Genomic DNA, 26,260 nt, shown 5'->3' on the forward strand with positions numbered 1-26,260 from the left:
AATATCTCCATCAGAAACTCCTGGGCTCCTGGTTGCCGGTGACCCTTCCGTCCCTCCTTCTATCCTCTCGGGACCCTGGAGAACCCCCCCCCCCCCCCGGCCCCCCCCCCGCCCCCCGGTTTCACCCTCTCCCCTCCCCCCTCCTCCCCCCCCCCATTACCCTTCTCTGATATGACCCCTCTACCACCTTGACCATCACTGATTTTCTTCTTCCTGCCCTTTTAGGCCTTGATTCCCAAAGAAACTCACTTTAGTCTGTTTTTCATAGCATTTCCTGTTCTGTCTGCTCCTCCCTTTTTCTTTTTTTCCATTTCTTTTACCGCTTTTCAGAAAACTTGAGTTTCTATTTTAGTATTTTTCAACCAGAGGAGAAGGCATTTTCTCCTCGAATTTTTTTTTTTTAATTAAAACACACACACACACCCCCAAAATACTGAATGCACTTGAGAGCTGGGTTTGATAAGATGAGAGAAGAGATTCACCCAAAATATTCCCGGCAGGAAGGAAAAGGACTCCCTTTTTCTGAAGAGGATAAAAGCTACTCCTCATATAATGCCAAATCTATTCACAGTTTCCAACTATGAATATTTTAAAAGTCAGTTACAGGGACAGTCTCAAAAATCCCTTTGCTGGGGACTCTGAGTCACCCACTCATTCCCTAGCCTCAGCTCATATGATATGTATGAGTTGCATTGAGAAGTTCCCTTAAAGGGGCTTCCTCTTCCTCTTACAGGATCACTGTCAAAAATCTTTAAGAAGAAAGGAGAAGGAAGAAACTGCAGATTTCTAGCTGGTCCTGGGGAAACAGCATTCTGTAGATGCTAAGCCTCTGGTTATTGAAATATGTAATTTTTTCTCTTTGATTCAGTAGAACAGAGGGCTTAATCGGTTTGGCTGCATTCCAAACGATAGGATAAGGGATAACTGCTGACTAATTATTTACAGACTGTAGAATACTGTAAGCTATAGAGTTCTGTATAACATAACTGTGGGATGGCATGGTGAATACATGGTTTTTGGATTAACAAAAATGTACTTCTTTCTTCCCTGGCAACAATATTTGTCTGCTTCGTGGGAGAGGAAAATGAAACCTAGCAACCGATTAAGTAACTTGGCTAAAGACATAAACCAAACAGTAGTTCTGAATGGGAATTGATGACACTCCCTCTGCCCCAACGAAGTGCAAGGATAAAAGGGAGGGAGGAATTTGAAATCACCTAAATGGTGAATTTAACATTTTATATCATACTGGGCATTCACAGAGTTGAACACTTGTGCCTGCGATTAAATCTGTGTTTAACTCTTAGTTTACAAATCGTTAAGATGTAGAAGCAGGAGGATTGGCTTGATGCTGTTTTGGGTATTTTTCTGCCAGCTGCTGTGTTTCAAGGGCCTTGATCTCTCTCAATCTGTGCAGATTTCCAGATAACCGAAAATAACGTGAGCGTGGAGGAATTCAGGTAACTCAGACATGGAGGACAGAAGACCTTGTTTGGAGGCCAGGCCAAGAAATCCCTATACTAACCACAGAGGTGAGCAAGATTTTCTACTTAATGGGAAGGAAATGGAATTCCTATGAATGAGCAGACCCGCCTAAGACTAACAGCCTCTCTCAAGTAAAGAATGGCTTATTCCTTAGCCACAGCATGAATGACTGAAAAATAGACAACCCTCTCCTTTTCTTAAGAGCTGATGAATGGGTATAGTTCACATTAACAAAGACAGTGATAAGGTGTCTGAATTGGAAATAATTTTTAGAGCAGTACTATCCAAAAGAAACATAATGCAAGCCAGAAATGTAATTTTTCATTTTCTAGTAGCATCATTTAAAAAAGTAAAAAGATGGGGGTGCCTGGGTAGCTCAGTTGGTTAAGTGTCCCAACTCTTGGTTTTGGCTTGGATCATGATCCTGTGGTTTGTGAGTTCAAGCCCCGCATCTGGCCTTGTGCTGACTGACATCACGGAGCCTGCTTGGGAGTCTCTGTCTCCCTCTCTCTCTGCCCCTTCCCTACTCATGCTATTGCTCTCTCAAACATAAATAAATAAACATTTTTAAAAAAGCAAAAAGAAACACATGAAATCCATTTTAAAAATTTAATAGTAATTTGTTTAACATGTGTTTGAATGAGTATATCCAAATAATGTCATTTATTGTAGTAACTGAATACAAACATTTTATTGTCAAGTACTTTAATAATTTCAGTATTTTTACTTCCCTAAATACTCAAACATTATCATTTTTTTAAAGATTTTATTTTTAAGTAATTTCTACACCCAAGGTGGGACTCTAACTGATGACACCCCCCCACCCCCCTCCCCGACATCAAGAGTCGCCTGTTCTTCTGACTGAGCCAGCCAGGCGCTCCTCAGATATTATCATTTTAAGGTGTTATCAGTATAAAGAAACTTTAATGCGATGTTTACCCTATTTTTGGTATTCAGTGTTCAAAGTTACACATCTTAATTCAGGCTAACCATGTCTAAGATTCTTAATAACCATACATGGCTAATGGATATGTATTTAATTTAATGGCATATGTCTAGAATCCTAGTCACCAAAGTAAAGCTCATTCGAAAAACATTACTGCTATGATTTTTCTATTTGCTTAGAACTTTCAAACAAAACCAAATGGATTCCTGTTTTTCCCTAAGTTTGCAACATGTCATCTGAGTTTTAGCTGTAGAATAAATGAGGAAGAACTGTAGAATTTTATTCTATGAGCTGTGTGACTATTCAAAGAATGAGAAACAATACCAATTTTAATTCTTCAAAACCGTCAAGTCTTTGGGTCAGATTGAAATATTAGAAGGACTTTCTTTTGATATTTTGAGAGTTTGAAAAGTAAATAAGGTAACACTTATAAAATTTAGACTTCAGTAATATAGGGTTTATATTTTGCCAAATGTTCCTTTATGTTGTCACCTCAAAATTTTCTCTGCAAAGTACAAAACAAGGAAAAGTGCACATAAATAGATTTAGCATCTAATGTCATGAAATGGTACAGTCATCTTGAATATGATGTGCATTCATAACATTTTTATTCTCACATCATTGTACACAATCTTATTTTGTTTGTATTTAAAAGCTCCAAGTAATTCTGCCAAGTTGGGTCAGCTCCATCAATTTTATAGGAAACGAAAGTGAAAGACAGTGGGCTTTTGGTTAATTTGGCCAAATTTACTTCTGAAAGGTGTGGCAAATTAAGGAAGACAAGTTCAGCTTCATCCACAGGGTGATGTTAGCTTTCATGTGTGGACTTGGTATATCTTCTCCTTCCCCCAACAACTTCTTATCTGAGGGCTGGTAGTAAATAATACTATGTGGATGAACTTGTGCTTCAGAAAGGAGAAAAACTTGAGTTTCATTTTTCAGTTTCCTAAAACAAATTTGAGTTTCCTTTTTCAGTTTCATTCTCAATGTATTAACTAGCTCAAAAACATCTTGGTAAAGGAAACCCCACCTTCCCCCTTGCCATCTGATGCTGAACAAATTTCAAGAAGCATTTCTCCTGTAATTTTATCCCACTTGATGCCTGTGTTGCCTGTAACATAATTGTTTAGTGGCAGATCCAGTGGCCTGGAAATCAATAGAGTATTCCCAGTGGAAAAGTATTACTAGTGCTACTAGTAATAACATTAATGAGAACTTTTTACATGTTGGGTATACTATTAAGCATCTTACAAACGTTTAGTCTTTACACCTACATAGATACTTAGACTTAAAGAAAGTATTTGACTTGTTCAAGGTTATACAGTGAGGAAGTGGCAAGGACAAGATTTGAATCAGGACTGTTTTGCTCTGAAATTCATGCTTTGGCTATTATTTGGTACTGGCAGAAGACTCAGAAGCAATGAGCTGATCTTTTTGACCCTCTGAAATAATCTCAGCTCATGAGGATTAAATGAGATACTGCAAGTATTTATCCTCTAACACGGATTAGGCACTCAACAAATGTTTTTTTTTTTTTTTAAAGTTTATGTATTTAAGTAATCTCTATACCCACCGTGAGGCTTGAACTCACAACCCCAAGGTCAAGAGTTGCATGCTCTTCTGACTGAGCCAGCCAGGCGCCCCAACAAATGTTTATTCTTTTTCCCTTTTGCACCCTTTGAAAAAACAATGTTTTCATAGTATGTGCTGCAACCACAGTAATCTATTTTACATTTATTACATGATTTCATAGGAAGTCTTTTTTCTCTGCAAAGAAAACCTACTAAGTTCCTTTGTTGTTTTGGAAAATGAGAGTATGTCCCTTGTTGTTCTGTTAGATTTCCTTGTACCTTGACTTTTGTGCTTACCCAGTATTCCCATTGCGTTTAGGGCCTGTGGATGGAGAATTACCACCAAGAGCTAGAAATCAGGCCAATAACTCACCAGTGAATGCTCTCAGAGGAGGAGCTAACCAGCCTGGAAGGCAGCCTAGGGCCACCAACCATGCTGTTCCTGTACGGCAAAGAGAAGAAAGGTTTGGGGCTATGGGCAGGAATCCACATCAGGGAAGGAGAAACCATGAGGGGCGCACTAGTGATGAACCTAGAGGCCAAAGACGTCAGGAAAATGATGCTCGGCGGAGAAATGGCAACCAGGAGGGAAGGAACCACAGACCACCGTGGTCCGATGAAAACTTCCAGCAGTGGCGAACCCCACACCAGAAACCTGCAGAACAGCCACAGCAAGTGAAGAAACTGGGCTACAAGTTCCTAGAAAGTCTTCTGCAGAAAGACCCTTCTGAGGTGGTCATCACTCTTGCCACAAGTTTAGGGCTGAAAGAGCTCCTGTCTCATTCTTTTATGAAATCCAACTTCCTTGAGCTCATCTGCCAGGTTCTTAGGAAGGCTTGCAGTTCCAAAATGGACCGCCAGAGTGTTCTCCATGTCCTGGGCATACTGAAGAACTCCAAATTCCTCAAAGTCTGCCTACCAACTTATGTGGTAGGAATGGTCACTGAACCCATCCCTGACATTCGAAACCAGTATCCAGAACACATTAGCAACATCATCTCTCTCCTCCAGGACCTTGTAAGTGTCTTCCCCGCCAGCTCTGTGCAGGAAACTTCCATGCTCATTTCCCTCCTGCCAGCTTCTCTTAACGCTTTGAGAGCCTCTGGGGTTGACATAGAAGAGGAGACAGAGAAGAACCTGGAAAAGGTGCAGACCATCATCGAACATCTGCAGGAAAAGAGGCGAGAGGGCACTTTAAGAGTGGATACCTACACTCTAGTGCAGCCTGAGGCAGAGGACCATGTTGAGAGCTACAGGACCATGCCCATTTACCCTACTTACAATGAAGTGCACTTGGATGAGAGGCCATTCCTTCGTCCCAACATCATTACCGGAAAATACGACAGCACTGCTATCTATCTGGATACCCACTTCCGACTCCTGAGAGAAGATTTTGTCAGACCCCTACGTGAAGGCATTTTGGAACTTCTCCAAAGCTTTGAAGACCAAGGCCTCAGGAAGAGAAAATTTGATGACATTCGAATCTACTTTGATACCAGGATTATCACCCCCGTGTGTTCCTCATCAGGCATTGTCTACAAGGTGCAGTTTGACACAAAACCACTAAAGTTTGTTCGCTGGCAGAATTCCAAGCGGTTGCTCTATGGATCTTTGGTGTGCATGTCCAAGGACAACTTTGAAACATTTCTTTTTGCCACCGTGTCTAATCGGGAGCAGGAAGATCTCTGCCGAGGAATTGTCCAGCTCTCTTTCAATGAGCAGAGCCAACAGCTGCTAGCGGAGGTCCAGCCCTCTGACTCTTTCCTTATGGTGGAGACAACTGCATACTTCGAGGCCTATAGGCATGTCCTGGAAGGACTTCAGGAGGTCCAGGAGGAGGATGTCCCCTTCCAGAGGAACATTGTGGAATGTGACTCTTACGTGAGGGAGCCAAGGTACTTGCTAATGGGGGGCAGATATGATTTCACTCCCTTAATGAAGAATCCCTTAGCCACTGAGGATTCTCTGAGGAATGCCGAAGGCTTAAGATATCCCAGAGTGAATGTCTTAGACCCTAGCCAGTGGCCCTCAAAAGAAGCCCTGAAGCTGGATGACTCCCAAATGGAAGCCTTGCAGTTTGCTCTCACAAGGGAACTGGCTATTATTCAAGGACCTCCTGGAACAGGTAAGAGAATTTTTCAGATCACGTGACCTCTTCCCGATGAGATAGGCAAGGGAGGCTTGTCTCTAGGTTTCTTGAGTGTCTTGATTAGAAACATTCTCCTGAAATGGGCATCAAACCTACTTACAAAGTAGCTGTTCATGGTGATTTTCCAGTGGGCAGCCATTGGTATGCATGGTAATAAAAGTCACTAGGTTAGAGAAGACTGCTGAGGCGTCAAATTTAGGAAGATGCATGACCTTTGCTTCATCAGAGGCTATGTTAATTTTTATTTAATTTTATATTACTTTAAATTAAATAATATCAAATACATAATATTAGCACTGTGTGCCAAGTAGCATTTTACTACTTGCTAGTAGTGTTGTATCTACTGATTGCATCCTCACAACAGCTCTGTGAAGTAGAAACCGTTCTATCTTACAGATGAAAAACTAAGACAAAGAGGTTGAATAATATGTTGAAGTTCGTAAAGGTGGTAAGTGATAGACCTAGGACTTGAACTCAGGCACTGACTCTATCGAGTCCTGCCTCTTGTAACTACTACACCATACTTCTCACGGAAACATGCCTCTCTGCACCCTCATCCCCACATGCCACTCTAATCCTACTTTGTGGTGATAATTGCTGTTGTTTGATGTGCATCTTTCCAGATGTTCTCAAAGGTGACCATTGATCTATCTCTGTGTCTGTATTCTTATGTTTACATACATGCACTCATACTTTTTGTTTTCTTTCAATAACATAAATGGTCAGTTATTTTTATAACACATTCATTACACTCCAGTCACATTTAGAAATGTGTCTCACTCTTTTTACTATGCCTGCATTCACTGTAAGGAGTGAGTGTACCATGATGTTTTTTGTTTGTCTGTTTGTTTGTTTTGTCATTACATAGAGTGCTTTGGTAAGTGTCCATCATCTATATATCTATGTATCTGGTATGTGTTTATCTTTAGGTATTCTTATTATTTCCTAAAGTGGGAATTCACATTAATAGTTATAGTGTGTACTGCTAAATTATCCTCCATAAAGGATACACACACATGCAAAAAAACAAAAAACAAAAAAACCCTGGAAAGAGGTCTTTAAAAAAACACTAATAGGGCTATTGACTGGCTGGCTCAGTCAGTAGAGCATGTGACCCTTGATTTCAGGGTTCTGAGTTCGAGCCCCATCTTGGGTGTAGAGTTTACTTAAAATCTTTAGAAAAATAAAAAACACTGATAAAGTAATAGCAACTCACAATAAAAAGTTATATAACCTGGGGCACCTGAGTGGCTCAGTTATTAAGCTTCCGACTTTGGCTCAGGTCAGGATCTAACGTTTGTGAGTTCGAGCCCAGCGTCGGGCTCTGTGCTGACTGCTCAGAGCCTACAGCCTCCTTCAGATTCTGTCTCCCTTTCTCTCTGCCTCTTCTCCATTTGCTGGCTCACTCTCAAAAATAAATAAACGTTAAAAAAAAAAAAAGTTATGTAACTGAATGGAAACTTTTTTCTGATAAGAAACACCTGTATAATGGAAAAATATGCATAATTAAAGAGATGCTTTCAAGGCTTAAAAAAGAAAAAAACGATGTACCAGTTTACACTCTCACCAAGAATGAACTAGTGTTCCCATTTCCTTATATCTTCTCCAGTATTGTTGTGTTATCTCAGTGTTTTTTGCTGATCAGCAGGTTTTGCTGATCTGTGAGGTTAAAAATTTTGAACCATTATTTTTTATGTTTTAGTAAAAATGGTTCAAAAAATTTTTTTAAATCTCTCTTCCCACCATTCCACTCAGTTCCTTTCCCTAAAACAATGTTATCTTCCTGTTGATCCTTCCAGAGGTATTCTATAAATATTCAAGCAAATGCTTGAATTGAATATATTTATTGTACTTTATGATTTTCTTTCTTTCTATTTATTTATTGTAAATTTTTTAAAGTTTATTTTGACAGAGAACGGGGGAGGGCAGGGAAGAGCGAGGGACAGAGGATCTGAAGTGAGCTCTGTGCTGACAGCAGAGAACCTAATGTGGGGCTTGAACTCAGGAACTGTGAGATCATGACCTGAGTTGAAGTCAGACACTTAACCATCTGAGCCACCCAGGCACCCTTCTTTTTGTTTGTTTTTTTGTTGTTGTTTTTTTTAAGATTTTATTTTTAAGTAATCTCTCTACCCAACATGGGCTTGTTTGAACCCACAACCCCAAGACCAGGAGTTGTGTGCTCCACTGACTAAGCTAGCCAGGCACCCCACCCCTTACTTTTTTTTTTAACCCATTAAGCTAGTACATGTTGCTTGGTCCATTTAGAAAATATCTTGGTGTTCCTTTCATATTGGTACATAAGTAGTAACTCTTGTTTATGATTGCATAACATTCCATACAGTGGAATAATGTCTTTAACCAGTCCCGTGTGGAAAGATTTATTAGTACAAACAGTATTTCAGTGAATAGCCTTGTTTGTGAATCATTTCATATACAAACAAAACATATGCAGAAGAGAAATTTCCTAACCTGATCAAAGAATATATAATTGTGTAATTTTAATAGATATTGCCAAATCACTCCCTGGAAATGTATATCACGGTGGTTAATTTGTATTTTTTTCATTAAGAATGAGATTAAGGGGCGCCTGGGTGGCTTGGTCGGTTAAGCATCAGACTTCGGCTCAGGTCATGATCTCACGGTCCGTGAGTTCGAGCCCTGCGTCGGGCTCTGTGCTGACAGCTCAGAGCCTGGAGCCTGTTTCAGATTCTGTGTCTCCCTCTCTCTCTGCCCCTCCCCTGTTCATGCTCTGTCTCTCTCTGTCTCAAAAATAAATAAACGTTAAAAAAAAATTAAAAAAAAAAAACAAAAAAAACGAATGAGATTAAAAGGGCACCTGGGTGGCTCAGTCAGTTGAGCATCCAACATTTTTTTTTCTTTTTAACGTTTATTTACTTTTGAGAGAGACAGAGTGAGGGAGACACAGAATCCAAAGCGGGCTGCAGGCTCCAGGCTCTGAGCTGTCAGCGCAGAGCCCAGCGTGGGGTTCAAACTCATGAACCGTGAGACCATGATCTGAGCCGAAGTCAGTTACATAACCAACTGAGCCACCCAGGCGCTCTAAGCATCCAGTTCTTCATTTCAGCTCAGGTCATGATCCCAGGGTTGTGTGATCGAGCCCTGCATCAAGCTCCTTAAGCCCTGCTTAAGATTCTTTCTCTTTCCCTCTGCCCCTCTGACCTGCTCGCAGTCTCTTGCTCTTTCTCTCTTAAAAAAAAAAAAAATAATAATTTTTTTTTTTTAAAGAATGAAATTAAATATCCTTTTGTCAGTTTATTGGCTATTTATATTACTACTTCTGTGGATTGGGTTCTTTTTGAATGACTTCTTACTGCTTTGGAGGAGCTTTTTGTATATTCAAAATCTACATGTTGCAGTTAATTTCTCTTAATGTTATCACTTGAATTAGGACTCATTAGTTCCAAGTGTAGTAATAATTTCAGGCTAGCTTAAGCCACACACATAAATGGTTACTAGGGAAGAACTGGTGAATATGAGGGGGAAGTAGTAAAGGGGGTCCTTTTTGAGGTGGGAATCCCAAAAAGTATCTATTCTAAGGGGAAGGAAGGAGACAAAGTAAATATTAAATTATAAAGATTTTCTTTCCTTCTGAGGTATCCTTATCCATCCAGTCCTGCAACTAGAAACCTAATTTTCCTTTTCTGTTCCCCACCCTAGCCAAACCATTATCAAGTTCCAGTCAATGTTACCTCTGAAACTTCTCCCCTGTCTGCCTATTTATCTCCCGTCTCCTGCTGAAGTCAAGCCTTAGCCTGGAATATGGCAGAAACCTCCCAACCCTATCCCTGTTCCTTCTTGCCCACTCTTAACTCAGTTTTCACTTCCCCAGAGAAGTCTCTTCTAACCTCTGACTAGGCCGGAATCCCAATTATATGGGTTTTTTGGTATTGGGTATTTCTCATTTCCCACATTTATGATTTTACATTTGTTTCTGTGATTAATTATCTTTCTCTTCTACAAGTCTGTAAGTTCCAGGAAAATAAGAACCATAGTTGTTACGCTCACTATGGTATTTCTTGCATCTAACCCAGTGCCTGACACCTGTTAGGCACTCAATACTTACTTGAAGGGGAAAAAGGTGACTAAGCCATCCAGGCACCCCTGTGGAGCACAAGATTCTTGCTCTCAGGGTCGTGAGTTCAAATCCCATGTTGGGTGTGGAGCCTACTTCATTTAAAAAAAAAAAAAAAAAAAAAAAGCCCAAGCGAAAGGAAAAAAGGAAGGAAGAAATTGTTGTTGTTTATCTTGCTATACTGAAATCTTTGATTTTCTTGTATTGCTACCTCACTCACCTTTGATTTTTTGAAAACAGTGGCTAACTTCTCAGCCTGACACAGTGTAAGGATTTAGCTATTTGTAGACATAATTAATTAATTATTGGCCATTTACTAATGAGCCCATAACTCTAACTTGAATGTTGATTTCGCTGAGTTTTTCCCTCCTTTCACAAAGGCAAGTCTCTGGTATATTGAAAGCATTTCTAAATAATGTGCTACATGAAGTTAGCAAGTAGCCAGTAAACAACTGGCTAAAAAATACCTTACAGTTGTGAAAAAATATTTTAAAGCTGCAAAAAACAGAAGGGATTCTTTTTATGTGCTGATAGCTATCTCCAAGGTACATTAGGTGAAAAAGCAAGATGTAGAGTAGTGAAAATAGTCTGCAGCTATTTGCATTGAAAAAAAAAGGGAAGGCTAGAGAAAGACTATATTCATTTTTTGTTTGCATTTGCATAGAATGACTAACTCTGGAAAGTTACACGAGAAACTGGTAATACTGGTTTGCTTCCCAGAGAGGAACTGGATGACTGGGAGAAGAGCAGGGACACTTTTCGTAAAATACTCATTTGTGCTTCTTGGGTTTTTAAACCATCTCAGTGTATGACTTCAAATTTTTTTTAATAATAATTTGCTGTAAGTAATTAATTACTCCTTCTAGAAAGTCTTTATTTTTTTTTTAACTCTCCTTTTTCTTTCTTTTTTAGGCAAAACCTACGTTGGTCTAAAAATCGTTCAGGCACTTCTAACCAATGAGCCTGTCTGGCAAATTAGCGTCCAGAAATTCCCCATCTTGGTTGTATGTTATACTAATCATGCTTTGGACCAGTTTCTGGAAGGTAATTCTAGGCAAAATTGTTCTCTGTCAAGACATTTATAGTTGAACCATCACCAACTTCGGTAGCTTAAATTTTATTGCTATTTGAACTAAGCCCGTAGTCCTATCCATGACCTGCAGGCTCTATCTGGTCTGCTCCAGCCAACTCTGAACCTTATCTCCTTCCTCTTCCCTTGTTCTTCCTAACTCCAACAACACTGATTGTCTGCAGTTCCTTGAATTCCTCCAGCTTCTCCCTTGGGCCATGCTGTTCCCCCATCCCTAGAAGACACTTTTTCTCTTTGCATCTTGACTTCATCTATCATCTAGCCTGGTTGACTCCAACTCATTCTTTAGATCTCCCCTTAAATCTCTCTTCACGTGTATTTTTCCAGTTGCCCCCAGACAAAGTTAAGCCTCCTTTTGTATTTTTTCTTCAGAGACTTAATACAAATGTAACAATTTATTGTATGAGTTTCTACCCTAGACCATAAACACTGTGTGGGTTGGTCCTCTTTCTTGCTATATTTATGGATTCTAGCACTCAAAAAAATACTAATTGTATTAATGAAGGAATAAATATGTTTTTCCTTTTCCTTGAATATTATTTTCCATATCTTCCTTTCACCCAGATTAAATATTTTTTATTCTTGGAGTCTCAGTTTAAATATTAGATTACCCCACCCAAACTAGGTAAGTTGCCCTCTTATATATTTACAGCATCATGTACTTACAGTACTTACTGTACTTATTGCTATTATGAGAAATTGTTTAACGTGTATCTTCTGTGCCAGAGTGTGAGACCTGAGAACAAATTAGGAATAGAGTCTGTGCTTTACCTGCTATATCTTAAGAACCTAGCACATGCCTGGCACATAGTGACCAGTTGGTAAATACCTGTAGAGTGAATAACAGAGAACATTTACTAAGTGCTTACTTTCAAATCACAGATGAAGAACTGAAGCCTCAAGTTTAGAAACTTGCCCCAGTTTACATAGCAATAGTGGTGAAGTCAAGGTTTGGGTTCCCAGATATCTGATTCTACAGCCTATGTTCTGGGGTGCCTGGGTGGTTCCATTGGTTGAGCTCTTGATTTCAGCTCAGGTCATGGTCTCACGGTTGTGAGATCGAGCCCTGCATTGGGCTCCGTGCTGAATGTGAGGCCTGCTTGAGATTCTTTCTCTCTCCTTCTGTCCCTCTCCCCAGCTTGCTCTCGCTCACTCTCTCAAAAAAATAAAGCCTATGTTCTTAAGTACACATTTTACTGCTCTGCAGGTCATATCATCTCTGAGGACTTTTTGGTCATTAATAGGGTGGATTCCTGTAGGTACCAGTTTGTTCCCTAAGGAACCAGCTGAGATAACATCCGAAACACATACAGCGCTCACCTGAGGGAATCCAGCGTAGCTCCTCTCACCTCTGCTATGCTCCACTTGGCTCCATAGGCATCTACAAGTGTCAAAAGACCAGCATCGTGCGGGTAGGTGGAAGGAGCAACAGTGAAATCCTGAAGCAGTTCACCCTGAGGGAGCTGAGGAACAAGCGGGAATTCCGTCGCAACCTCCCCATGCACCTCCGAAGGGCCTACATGAGTGTGAGTCCCAGCTTTGGATATCTGAGATAGTTCATGGTAGAAATAGACTAGGTAGCAGTGGCTTTCTGGGTAGGCAGTCCAGAGGAAATAGGTGCTCCACAAAGTGGTGAAGGACTCAGGTTCCTTCCAGCATTCCATCTGTTAATCCCATGGTGTGACCTTTGCCCTCAAAATCAAGATGGAAAAAGGACAGAAAGGAGCATACCACCCCTCCCAGCCCCTGCCAGGACCTTTTAAGGCTACTCCCCCCGCAAACCACCAACAGCCCTATTTACAGCCCATTGGCCAGCGTAATGTCATCTTCTAGCTGGGCAGCAGTGTACCCAAGCAAAACTCTGAGTCCCTATTACCAAGAAAAAGAGAAGTAGTCTCCACAACAGTATCCTTAGCCTGTTTTTCTGTTGTGTTATTTGTTCCTTTTTCTTACTGGTTGGTAGGAGTCTGTTAGACATTTTAGATAGTAACCCTTCAGTTTTAAGATTATTTAAATTAAGACTTTTTTGACTGGTCTATTTATTTCTTCTCTCTTCTTGCTGTTCCTGTTTTAGCTTTGTTTTCCCTCATGGCAGAAACTGAGTTTAGGGGATGATCTCACTTGCTTATCATTTCTTTCCCTCTGTTTTTGGCAGATTGTGACACAAATGAAGGAGTCAGAGCAAGAGCTGCATGAAGGGGCCCAGACCCTGGAGTGTACCATGCGTGGTGTACTACGGGAACAGCACCTGGAGAAGTACATCTCCCCCCAGCATTGGAAAAGCCTGATGAATGGACCAGTACAGGTAGGGGTCATCCTGGGGGCTGTAAGCATTTCTCTTGCCTCAGTACTTGGAGGCAGTCTCTAGCAGAAGCAACAATGCAAAGCATTAGCTGTTAGGATAATCTGACGCTGCCATAATGTGAGAAGTCCCTTTTCAGGAGGAGAGGTGGCTGAGTATACTAGTCAAGAGCAAGACTCTGGAGTCAGCATGCTGGATGTGAATTCTGATTTTGCACTTGGCAAGTTACTTAATTGTTCTGTGCCTGCTTCCTGTTTTATAGAGTGGGGATAATAACATTAAGTTGAACCATATGAAATTGCTAATGTTTGTAAATTTGACTTGCAGAAATGGCAGTTTGTAATAGATCAATGTAATTGGTATAGGACTGTTATTTGGATAAACAAGTTAGTATTTATAAACCACTTAATTAGTGTGCTGTAAGAGATTGTTCTATAAAGCAAAATCATAAGGCAACCCAGCCCATATAGAGAGCCTGGATGTCAGGCTTAGTGACCTTAGTGACCTGAGGTCACATAGACTGTGTGCCATGGCCAGTATGATCCTCAACAGTCAACAGTCTCTCAACAGTCACTCAACAGTCAAATGGGTAATAATGCCTGCGTTCAAAGGATGTTCTAAGTAGTAACTGATACAATTCCTGTAAAGTGGTTGGCCAGGAACCCATTGAAATGGTAGCTCTGTTATCATTGAGTTGGTGATTTCTAGGGTTACCCAGAAGCCTGAAGGGGTCAGTCAGTCAATCTATAAATGACTAAAGCAAGCTGGGTGTGAGACATTGGAAAGTAGAGAGGACTTGGCAGACTGGAAAAGAAATGGTAGCAACCCACTCTTAGCCATTTGTTGCCATCTCAGATGCAGGCTCATTGCTGCCATAGATCCTGATTTTGTCAAGAGCAGAAATTTTTATTTTTAAAATTCTCTACAAGTCGTATTTAATGATCCTGTTGCCCAAGGGTTGCCAGCTTGCAGCCTCTGAAATTTAAGAGAACTACTTTTGATCCTTCTCAGAAACCTTTCCTTTACACTGGTTGTCATGGAATTCTCATGACTGATAATTAATTCCTTCCTCAGGATAGTGAATGGATTTGCTTCCAGGGCTGGAAGCATTCCATGATGCTGGAGTGGCTGGGCCTGGGTGTCGGTTCCTTCACCCAAAGTGTTGCTCCAGCAGGACCTGAAAATACAGGTAAGAGTGCATGTCTACCAAGAATCACATCTTAAGGTCGAACGTGGTAAAGACCGGAGACTAAAACTTGAAAGTAATACCTAGAATATATAAAGAGCTGTAATCAATTAGAGAAAGACAATAGCTTGATAGTAAAGTAAATAAAAGACACTTAACAAGCACATCACAAAGTAGGAAATTGTAATGGTCAATAAACATATGGAAAGTACTCATTAGAAAAGAGCTAATAAAACCACAATGAGATGCTGTTACACGTCGGATTGCCAAAAATTTTCAAGTTTGCTATATTGACAAGAAGGTGGAGCAGTAGGAACTATGATACACTGCTAGTGGGGATATTAATTGGTACACCACTTTCAAATAATAGAAAAATAGAAAACTCAAATATTCATCAATATTTGTACAGCACATGGATCAGTTACTGTCCATTCAGATCATGAAATACTGTACAACAGTGAAAAGGAATGAATTACAGCATATATGGCAACATATGAATCTCAAAAACAGGCTGAATGAAAAAGCAAGGTGTAGGAAAACACATTATAATATTCCATTTATGTAGAGCTCAAGAAATGAAAAAAAAAGCCAAAATTAGATGATGTGTTGTTTAGAGATGTGTATGCATTATGTATATAGTAAGGTTATTTCAAAAAGCTAGGGAAGGGAATGAGCAATACAAAATTCAGGTTAGACAGGCCCACAAGTGTCTTCAAGAAATTGGGGAATATCTCCTTAAATTGGGTGGGACGTACCTAGTTGTTCATTTTTTTTTTTCTTAATGTTTTTATTTTAGAGGGCATGAGCGGGGGCGGGAGTGGGGGCAGAGAGAAGGAGACACAGAATCTGAAGCAGGCTCCAGGTTCTGAGCTGTCAGCACAGCGCCCAACACAGGGCTCAAACCCACAAACTGCAAGATCATGACCTGAACCAAAGTCGGGTGCTTAACCAACTGAGCCACCGAGGCAACCCTGGATGTTCATTTTATGTATTTTTATTATCCTTTAAATTGCCCATTTACATCATATATCTTCCTTTGTGTATTTGACATAAGTGAAACTTTTCTTAAAAAGGGATATGTTTATATGATATTTAAAAATATAACAAAAAAGTATATAAGGAAACCTAAGTCTCCCTCCCCTAACACTCATTTCTCCCAGTTTCCCCTGCTAGAAGTAACCACTTAAACCCCTTGAGAATGTTTTCATACATCTAAGTTCTTATAAGTGTCCCCTTCCATTCTTTGGCTTCAAGAGTTTCACCCCTGTCTTGCCTGCTTTCCTCTTAGCCCAGGCAGAAGGGGAGGAGGAGGAAGAAGAAGGAGAAGAGGAGGGTTCACTGATTGAGATTGCCGAGGAGGCTGACCTAATTCAAGCAGACCGGGTGATTGAGGAGGAAGAGGTGGTTAGACTTCGTCGGCGGAAGAAGGAAGAGAATGGGGCAGTCCAGGAGTTGGCTAAAGTGCTTCTGGCCATGAGGCTCGACAACTATGGCCCCGGGACAACAGCTGGTCAGGAGCAAACTGGAGGAGAGTGGGAGGTAAGCTCACTTCCTCACAGCCTCTGGAAGCCCTGACAGAATGGGAAATGGGAGTTCAGTTATTACTGCCAGATGGTGGGGGTTAAACTCTCCTGAAACAGGCCTAAGAACATCTGTTCTGACTAGAACTGCAGCCCCTTATTTTCACCCATTTGTTAGAGCAGCGTATTCACCTTGTCCTCACAGTTAATTTACCTGTTTTACAACCTAACTGTAGTATAAGATGGGTCCAGTTCCCAAGAGTATAAAAATTATGACCCTTCAGAGGGGTGCTGGCAAGAAATTCCCACTTAGAAAAACAGGAAGCAGGTGGCCAAATGGCTTCTCTTGAACTTTCAGAAAAATGCACCACATATGGGTCAAATCAAACACTTACAGTCTCCGTGCTTGATGCTTTCATGGATATTATCTTCTCAAGTACGAATGAATCTATGAAAAATACATTAAGATTTTAGAGAATTCAAGTAAAGCAGAATGAAGCAAGCCTTACAGGCTGGAGGGAGTACTCATCCTTTATTCACCCTGGAATTTGATATTTCTCTTAACGCCAGAATAATGTGAATGCCCAGACTTTCCCTCTGGTCATTCCTTTGGTAGAACCAAGTGGTCCTCCAAATTTACCATTCATTACTATGACAGTAGAGTTCTGGATACTCAAAATAACATTTTCTAAACTCATGATTTAAGAGACTTTCAAAGTCAACTTTGGATGCAGTTTTCCCTGGTCTGCTAGCTTTTAACTTGATCTTCTAGTTCAGATCTGATCCTAATACTTGGAATTATGGGGTGGGCATCTCTCTGCCACGTGGCCTCAGGGGGAGTTGATTGGTTTGGTTTGGAAGTAAGGGGAGGTTCATAACATTGTGACATCCATCTTTCATGCCAGTCCTTAGTGACAGAGCCAGGGGAGAGCGCTTTCTCCTAAATGGTGCCTTTCACCCTCTTGTGAAAGGTACTGTCTCGATATGATGGCATTAAGACCATCTTAGCAGGCCCTGTACAGCGTTTAACAAGAAAGACCTACCTGTACTACTTTTCATGACATGTTTTAGGAATGAGAAATAGAATGTGGTCAAAGGACATTCAGTGATAACAAGTGTCAGTACTATTCTAAGTGCTTTCATGTTTTTATTCCTTTAGTCAAGTCAGCAACCCTGCAAAGATGTATTGTTATTATTCCTCATTTTGTAGCAGGCAATGCTGAGGTACATAAAAGTTAAGTAACTTACTCTAGAGGTAGATGGGGCTTTGAACCCAGGCAGACTGGATCCAGAGCCCCCATTTAGCCACTTCGCAATGGATATGTGTTGGAAGAGTTTGAGACATTCAAGGAAGTTCTTCCGAGGTGGCAGCCCCTTTTTAATGTGCTCTGGTCTCGACCTTGGTCTTAGAACTGAGCCAATTTCTGCTCAGATGGTAACCCTGGCTGTTAATGATGTCCACAGACTCAGCGCAGCCAGAAAAAGAAAATGAAAAAGAAAGTGAAGGTTGAACTTCGCAAACTCAACACCATGACTGAGGCTGAGGCCAGTGAAATCCAAGATGTTTGGCAGCTGGACCTGAATTCTCGCTGGCAGCTCTATAGGTATTATGCCCATTGGCTCCTCCCCCCAACCCCCAACCAGTGCACGTGATTACCCCAAACGGTTCCTTTTCTGTTCCTGCAACATAACCCCCCATCCCTCCCCCCCAACCTCCAACAGTGTTAACTAATGATTGGTTGCATACCCCCAGTGTACTGAGTGCTAGGGGTGCAGACATGGGATAAAATAGACACTTGGCTCTACCTTTAAATGGAGCTTAGAGTTTATCCAGGGAGACAAATTAGTTAATTCCACAAATAAAAAGTTAACAAATGGGCATAACCACTAAGAAATAAAAGAACAATGAGTGCTAAGAATATGAATACGGGATTTGAGCTGGTCTGAGGTATCCAGGAAAGTGACAAGGCAAGATGTGAAGGATTATTAGACATTAACAAGACCAGCAGGGAATGGGGAGCAGATGAAATTATGGGGACCACGTACATAAAGGCTTTGACGTGGAAAGGAGTATGTCTATTTGAGAAATTGAAAGAAGGCAGCCAGCATAGCTGTGGCTCAGAGAAATGGAAAGTGAGGTCAGAGAGGTGGGAGGGGCCTAACTGCAGGGACTCATGGGGCAAAGGTGAGGAGCCGGGATTATCAAAAGCCACTTTTCAAAAAGTACCGAAAAGCTCTTGGAACATTCTGTAGCAGAGTAGTGACATGATCTGCTTTACTTGTAAAACGAGACTGGAGAATTAGGGAAGGGGACTCAGAGATGTGCCAAGGAGAATTTGTAAGAAATTCTTGAAGCTTTTGAAGTCCCTTAACTCTCTTCTCAATAATTAACCCGTATTCTTTATTCTACTCTCCTCCTTAGCTCCTAGCCACCTATGTACATCTCTGTACTTCTTTTTGTTGGGCATTTTGGAATCTTGGTTCCCTGCAAACCTAGGTCTCTCCTTCCTCTCCCTCTGTGGCCCGTAAGCTCCTCAAGGGTCTCGGTTCCACCTCATACACACCGCAGGGGGTTCCTCCACCATCTTAAAGAGCACACATCTTCTTTCTCTGGTTCTTCACATTCTCCAGGCTGTGGCTACAGATGTACCAGGCCGACACCCGCCGAAAGATCCTCAACTATGAGCGCCAGTACCGCACGTCAGCAGAGAGAATGGCTGAGCTGAGGCTCCAGGAAGACCTGCACATCCTGAAAGATGCCCAGGTTGTAGGAATGACAACCACAGGTAAGAAAGCATGGGGAAGTTTACCAGATCCAGCCATTCACTCCTGGTGCCAAGCTCTTATCAGATTATCTAGGATAGGTAAAGAGAAGCTTCTTTAGGAGGTTAGAAGGAAAGGCCATGAAAAGCTATTGAAAGTGAGTTATGTTTAGGGAACTCATGATGAAATGCACCCACTTGTCCCTGCTGCATTCGATAACCTGACAATGACCAACATGGGTGTTGGTGGTCTGGAGACCACTCATTAGCACTTATTCTCTCATTCAGTGGCCACCACAGCCCTGGGTGGATGTGAGGACTCAGTTTTCACAGACTCAGATTCCAGCCTCCAGTGCATCAGCTTAGAGGAGCCTCTTCTCTCTTGACTCCAGGTGCTGCCAAATACCGTCAGATCCTGCAGAAGGTAGAGCCTCGGATTGTCATTGTGGAAGAGGCTGCTGAAGTCCTTGAGGCCCACACCATTGCTACATTGAGCAAAGCTTGCCAGCACCTCATTCTGATTGGGGACCACCAGCAGGTAGGGCAGGTGCCCCTGGAAGATGAAGAGAGAGGGCTCTTGGAGGGTTGCACTCAGACAGAAGACCCTGGCCTCTCTGCTTCACCAGTTCTCAAACTTAGTAGTAGCTCTCTGTGATTCTTTCCCTCACCTCCCACATTCAATCTAAGAGCAGGTGCTCTTAGATATCGGGTATATTTGAGAGATAGTATCATTCATTTCATAATGACCTTTCAAGTGGACTATTAAAACAGCCTCCTTCTTGTTCCCCTACTTTGATTTTTGCCGTCCTCTAATCTATTCTTTGTAAAGGGGCCAAAGTGAATTTTTTTAAAAAAGTAAGTCAGATCATGAAACTCTATAGCTTAAAACCCTCTGGTGGTTTCCCATTGACTTAATACAAAAATCAAGCTTCTTAAAGTAGCCTAGAGAGGCAGATATTCTCAGGTTGAGCCTGCTCCTCTGACTTCTCATATCACCATCATTTGCTCACTGTGTTCCCACCACCTGCCCTCCTTCCTGCTCCCTCATACCTTGCTTTTCAAATGATAGGCAGCTTCCTCCATGCTGGCATCAACTCAGGTGTCACTCTTTAGGGAGGCCTATTTAAGGAACCACCACTCCTGGGCACTCCATCACATCACCCTTATTTCTTGCCTTCATGTCCTTGTCACTCTTTATCCTTAGCCTGTCAGTACCTAGAGCAGTGCCTGGCATATAGAAGGCACTTGAAAAACATTTGATGGGTAGGTTGGTGGTTAAGTGAGTATATGATTGGATGGATAAAATAAGTCAGTAGAGAGTCCTCAAACATGTTTGTTTTCTCAGCTGCGTCCCAGCGCCAATGTGTATGATCTAGCCAAGAATTTCAACCTTGAGGTGTCCCTCTTTGAACGACTGGTGAAAGTAAACATTCCCTTCGTCCGTCTAAATTACCAGGTAAGAAGCTGGACCTCTCTTATTACCTACCACATGTTCAGGAGAAGTTTCCTGGGAGGCTACCAGCTGCCAGCAAGAAAGGTCTCATAAAAATAAAACTGGCTTAGGGGCATCTGGATGGCTCAGTTGGTTAAGCGTCCGACTTCGGCTCAGGTCATGATTTCAGTTCATGAGTTTGAACCCCGCATTGGGCTCTGTGCTGCCAGCTCAGACCCTGGAGGCTGCTTCGGATTCTGTATCTCCCTCTCTGCTCCTCCCCCACTCATGCTCTCTCTCTCCTTCAAAAATAAATAAAAACATTTAAAAAAAATTTTTTTTAAATAAAAAATAAAACTGGCTTAGTAATTCAATGACTGTTAGACTTTTTTTCTTTTCTGTTTTAAAATACCACAGGATGAGCTGAGTTTGTGTTGGATGAAAGAGCTGTTTACAGTCTGCTCTTTTCTCCTTATTCTTTCACATTACCTCCAGATTTTCCACCAGCAACCTAGTCTTTAGAAAACTGTCCCTTTATTCTCTGCCCATGTTTCTTTCTTTTCTTTTTTAAGTAGGCTCTACACCCTATGTGAGGCTTGAACTCACAACCCTGAGATCAAGAGTCACACACTATACCAACTTGAGCCAGCCAGGCACCCTCTTTCTGCCCATGTATCTCATGACCTATATGTCTTATTTCAGCACCGCATGCGCCCTGAAATTGCCCGGCTTTTGACCCCCTACATTTACCAGGATCTGGAGAATCATCCCTCTGTTCTCAAATATGAGAAGATAAAGGTGAGTCTGTCCTATTTGATCTTTCTGTGATGTATCAACAACCAAGGAGGCTGTATTACCTTAGGATGAAAAAGGGTTTTCAGAAGGATCTAGAGCCAACTTTTTTAAAAGCTCGTCACTAAGAGTAGAAATAGTGTAGAAGTTGAGAGATACAGACGTGGGTTTTGAATCCCAGCTCTGCAGCTGTGTAACTGTTTAGCAAGTGATACACCAATTCTGAATGTCCTGATCTTCTGTACAGTGAGAATAATGGGTACTGCCTCGTTACATTATCGTCTTGAGGGAGATAATGTGTGAAAAGCAGTCAGCACAGTGGAGTGCTTGTAAGTTAGCTGCTCACTCAACATCATCATAACTTCTGCCTGTTTGCTGAACCATAATAGTTGGATTATGGATGGCTATTGGAAATTATAATATCCAATGTATTAGAAGTTAAAATAGACAAATTCTGTATCCATTTTCCTACTTGCCATGGTCCCAAAAGAAAACACAGTAGTGACTGACACCAGAATTAAAGATTATGGTACAAAGTATACAAAAAGCCTCGCTAAGTCTCTCCCCGGAATAGGGTCAGTGGCCAGTACATCTGAAAATAGGAAGAACTGCATGAGTGAACCTTCTGACATACCATTTCTTTTCCTCTCTAGGGGGTCGCTTCCAACCTTTTCTTTGTAGAACACAACTTTCCTGAACAGGAAATCCAAGAAGGCAAAAGCCACCAGAACCAGCATGAGGCTCGCTTTGTGGTAGAATTGTGCAAGTACTTCCTGTGCCAGGAGTACCTCCCCTCCCAGATCACCATCCTCACCACCTACACGGGGCAGCTATTCTGCCTGCGCAAACTCATGCCAGCCAAGACATTTGCTGGCGTCAAGGTCCATGTGGTTGACAAATACCAAGGGGAAGAGAATGACATCATTCTCCTCTCATTAGTGCGGAGCAACCAGGAGGGCAAGGTGGGTTTTCTCCAGATACCCAACCGCATCTGTGTGGCCTTGTCCCGTGCCAAGAAGGGTATGTACTGCATCGGAAACATGCAGATGCTAGCCAAGGTGCCCTTGTGGAGCAAGATCATCCATACCCTTCGAGAGAACAATCAAATAGGCCGCACACTCCAGCTGTGCTGCCAGAACCATCCTGATACCCACACCTTAGTATCCAAAGCTTCTGATTTCCAAAAAGTGCCCGAAGGAGGCTGCAGCCTACCCTGTGAGTTCCGGCTGGGCTGTGGACATGTCTGCACCCGTGCCTGCCACCCCTATGATTCCTCACACAAGGAGTTCCAATGCATGAAGCCATGCCAGAAGGTTATCTGTCAAGACGGGCACCGGTGCCCTCTTGTTTGCTTCCAGGAGTGTCAGCCTTGTCAGGTGAAGGTGCGCAAAATCATTCCTCGGTGCGGTCACGAACAAATGGTTCCTTGTTCCATGCCTGAGTCAGATTTTTGCTGCCAAGAACCTTGCCCCAAGGTCCTGAAATGTGGGCACAGATGTAGCCATCCCTGCGGTGAAGACTGTGTGCGGTTTTGCTCAGAAATGGTCACCGTGAAACTCAAGTGTGGGCACAGCCAGCAGGTGAAATGTGGTAATGTGGAAGACCTCGTGTATGACCTGCCAGTCAAGTGCACCACCAAGTGTGGCACCATCTTGGACTGTGGGCATCCTTGTCCTGGGACCTGCCACAGCTGCTTCGAAGGGCGCTTTCATGAGCGCTGTCAGCAGCCCTGCAAGCGCCTGCTCATCTGCTCACACAAGTGCCAGGAGCCGTGCATCGGCGAGTGCCCACCCTGCCAACGGACCTGTCAGAACCGCTGTGTCCACAGCCAGTGCAAGAAGAAGTGTGGGGAACTGTGCAGCCCCTGCGTAGAGCCCTGTGTCTGGCGCTGCCAGCACTACCAGTGCACCAAACTCTGCTCTGAGCCCTGCGACCGACCCCCATGCTACGTGCCTTGTACTAAGCTGCTGGCCTGTGGCCACCCCTGCATCGGTTTGTGTGGGGAACCGTGCCCCAAGAAGTGCCGTGTCTGCCACCAGGAAGAAGTCACCCAGATCTTCTTTGGCTTTGAAGATGAGCCTGACGCCCGCTTTGTGCAGCTAGAAGACTGCAGCCACATCTTTGAGGTGCAAGCCCTGGACTTCTATATGAATGAGCAGAAAGATGATGAAGTTGCCATCAAGTTGAAAGTGTGCCCTATCTGCCAGGTGCCCATCCGCAAAAACCTGAGGTATGGAACCAGCATCAAACGGCGGCTGGAAGAGATTGAAATCGTCAAGGAAAAGATTCAGGGCTCAGCAGGGGAAATTGCAACCAGCCAGGAACGACTTAGGGCCCTCCTGGAGAGCAAGAGCCTCCTCCACCAGCTGCTTCCTACAGACTTTCTGATGTTAAAGGAGAAGCTGGCCCAGAAGAATCTGTCAGTGAAGGACCTGGGCCTTGTTGAGAATTACATCAGCTTCTACGACCGCTTGGCTGGCCTGTCGGACTCTCTGAAAAAGGTGCATGTCTTAGAACAAGAGAGAGTGAGGAGTCGACTAGAGCAGGTCCATGACTGGCTAGCCAAGAAGCGTTTGAGCTTTACCAGCCAGGAATTGGATGACCTCCAAAGTGAAATCCAGAGGCTCACATACCTGGTGAACCTCCTGTCCCGCTGCAGGATAGCAGAGGGGAAGCTGAGAGGTAGCACAGCAGAAGAGGTCTACAGTGTCCGGAAGATCCTCGAGAGAACATGTAAGTTCACCCAGGAGGATGAAAAGTTTGTGCAGAAAAAGATGGAAGCTCTGAAAACCATTCTTCCCTGCTCTGGCCTGGGCATCTCAGAGGAAGAACGAGTGCAGATAGTCAATGCTATGGGTTATCCTCGGGGTCACTGGTTCAAGTGCCCCAATGGTCACATCTACGTGATTAGCGATTGTGGGGGAGCCATGCAGAGGGGCACATGTCCTGACTGCAAGGAGGTGATCGGGGGCATAAATCATACTCTGGAAAGGAGCAATCAGCTTGCTTCTGAGATGGATGGAGCCCAGCACCCTGCCTGGTCTGACACGGCCAACAACTTGATGAACTTTGAGGAGATCCGGAGGATGATGTAGGAAGATGGTGCACCGCTGCCTTGTGCCTAGCCACCACCTGGCTGGGATCGGCTCCCTTACGAAGGAACCGAAGTTTGTTTTTTATTATTGTCCTTTAGTCTTAGTACCTATTTAAGGATCCACTTTTAGGGATTGCCCACGTTTGTTTCTAGATTTCCCCTGCGCTAGAATAAGCACTTTACCTCCAGAACTGAGAGCAAAGTTAACAGATACCTTCTTTTTTTCTCCTGCAAGTTAGTGGACAGGCTCTCTGGAGCATGTTTGGGGCTTCCACCTAGGGCTACCTACTGGTATCTCTGGGTCCTGACTCATATTTTTTCTGCAGTGCTCCGGGGGCACAGAGTATGAACTCAAGTGAAGCAGACTCATTCTAATTGCCAGGCCCTAACTTGTAGACTAACTTTAATTCCAATAAACAGAGGCCCAGAGGAGTTGTTTATGAACTGCTTATCCTTTCAAGGAGCACAAAAATCCCTCCCACTCTCCTCCTGGGGCATCCTCACTCCCGGAGACGGAGGCATGTGGTAAGACAAAGACTTCGTGACTAACCCTGACCCAGTTACATATTCACAGAGTGGGAAAGTGCGACTACCCACAGCTGGGGGCTCTGCAGCAGGCCCAGGCTAAGGAGTGATCCCTCATACCCTCTCCTGTGACTGGCACTTTGGAATGGTGGTTTCTTTGCCTGCAGGAGTTCAGTAGCATTGCTGGTTCCCCAAGGCCCTGAATAGAACTAAACCAGCAGCACCTATCCAAAGTGTGACCTTTTGTCCCAACACTACTACAGCTTTTGCCTGGGCAGGGTTAGCATGCCAGCAGCTTCTGCAGGCCCCAGACCCATGCCAGAAGCCAGCCCCCAGGCCTGCTGCTGCCTGCATACATACTCCCTCAGTCCAGTGTTCCTAGAACAGACACTTAGGCATCTCAGGTCTTTCTAATGTTGGTGAGAAAAATATCCTTTTCCTATGTATGCATTTCCTTTTTTGTCTTTACTATGCACTTTAGCCTATAAAGCCAATTAATAAAAATGATGATTGAGAAAATCAGTGGTCCATGTTTGTCAACTTCTAGAAACAGCTCAGGCAGCCTGAGACCATGAGGATGGGGATGGAGCCACTGCCTACGAGGAGGCCAGTCTGGTTTCCGTGGTACGGAGTTTTTATTTAGCTGGTGAGTCCTCTGTACTTATGGTAAAAAGAATTTTTTGTTGTTGTTGTATAAAAGCATAACTTGAAGTTTGCTTTCCCAGAGGCAACCCTGTTAACAGCTTCATGAGGCCTCCCAGAGGTAAGCTATACATATGCAATGTATGTAACTCTTAAAAAAAAGTACGCAGCTCTGCACTTGGCTTTTTTTAACCCAACAACTTAGTTTGGGGACCTTTCTGTAACCATATACATACGAGGAGCCTGAACCCTACTCCATCATGCATGTGTGCCATTATTTACTGGAATGGAACCCTCTGCTGGTAACTGTTAGGTGCAGCCTAAATGAATAGCTTCGAACACACTTTTAATCTCAAGGGTATGTGCTACTGGTAACTATTAAAATTTTTGAGCTGGTGGTGGGGAGGTGTATACTCCTTGAAATTATATAGGACAGAGTACAAACATACAATTTTGTTAAGGGGGATCCCTTCACTCTCATTATCAAAGGAACCTATGATTGAGAAAGGATGAGAACCTCTGTTCTACAGGGTAAAAGCTGGTTTTTGCAACAAAGAGCTAACTCATCCCTTCGGTCCCTTTGAGCTGCCATCTCTCCAGTAGCACTTCCACAGCACAGTCTGTCAGAGTATGGGTTCAGGTAGACCCTGGTTTCAAAAACCTGAATT

The 26,260-nt window shown here is 42.8% G+C and overlaps 1 protein-coding gene across 2 annotated transcripts in view; it reads left to right on the top strand.

The window, feature by feature from the left end:
• The window catches only part of ZNFX1 (zinc finger NFX1-type containing 1), a 26,575-nt gene extending 491 nt beyond the window's left edge, over positions 1-26,084 (top strand). The window contains exons 2-15 of one of the 2 annotated variants that reach the window (XM_049650629.1): positions 1,418-1,532; positions 4,322-6,127; positions 11,160-11,291; positions 12,715-12,863; positions 13,493-13,642; positions 14,714-14,828; positions 16,114-16,364; positions 17,810-17,949; positions 18,977-19,131; positions 19,500-19,645; positions 20,453-20,563; positions 21,242-21,337; positions 21,985-24,064; positions 25,498-26,084. In XM_049650629.1, the coding sequence (XP_049506586.1) occupies positions 1,472-1,532; positions 4,322-6,127; positions 11,160-11,291; positions 12,715-12,863; positions 13,493-13,642; positions 14,714-14,828; positions 16,114-16,364; positions 17,810-17,949; positions 18,977-19,131; positions 19,500-19,645; positions 20,453-20,563; positions 21,242-21,337; positions 21,985-24,064; positions 25,498-25,499 (5,394 nt within the window). In that variant the 5' untranslated portion in view covers positions 1,418-1,471 and the 3' untranslated portion in view covers positions 25,500-26,084. Of the gene's footprint in view, positions 1-1,417; positions 1,533-4,321; positions 6,128-11,159; positions 11,292-12,714; positions 12,864-13,492; positions 13,643-14,713; positions 14,829-16,113; positions 16,365-17,809; positions 17,950-18,976; positions 19,132-19,499; positions 19,646-20,452; positions 20,564-21,241; positions 21,338-21,984; positions 25,470-25,497 lie in introns of those variants that run through there. The other variant, XM_049650628.1, reaches the window with a different exon arrangement.
• Positions 26,085-26,260: the final 176 nt, after the last annotated feature.

The sequence above is a fragment of the Panthera uncia genome, assembly GCF_023721935.1.
Source record: "Panthera uncia isolate 11264 chromosome A3 unlocalized genomic scaffold, Puncia_PCG_1.0 HiC_scaffold_11, whole genome shotgun sequence".
Lineage (NCBI taxonomy): Eukaryota > Metazoa > Chordata > Mammalia > Carnivora > Felidae > Panthera > Panthera uncia.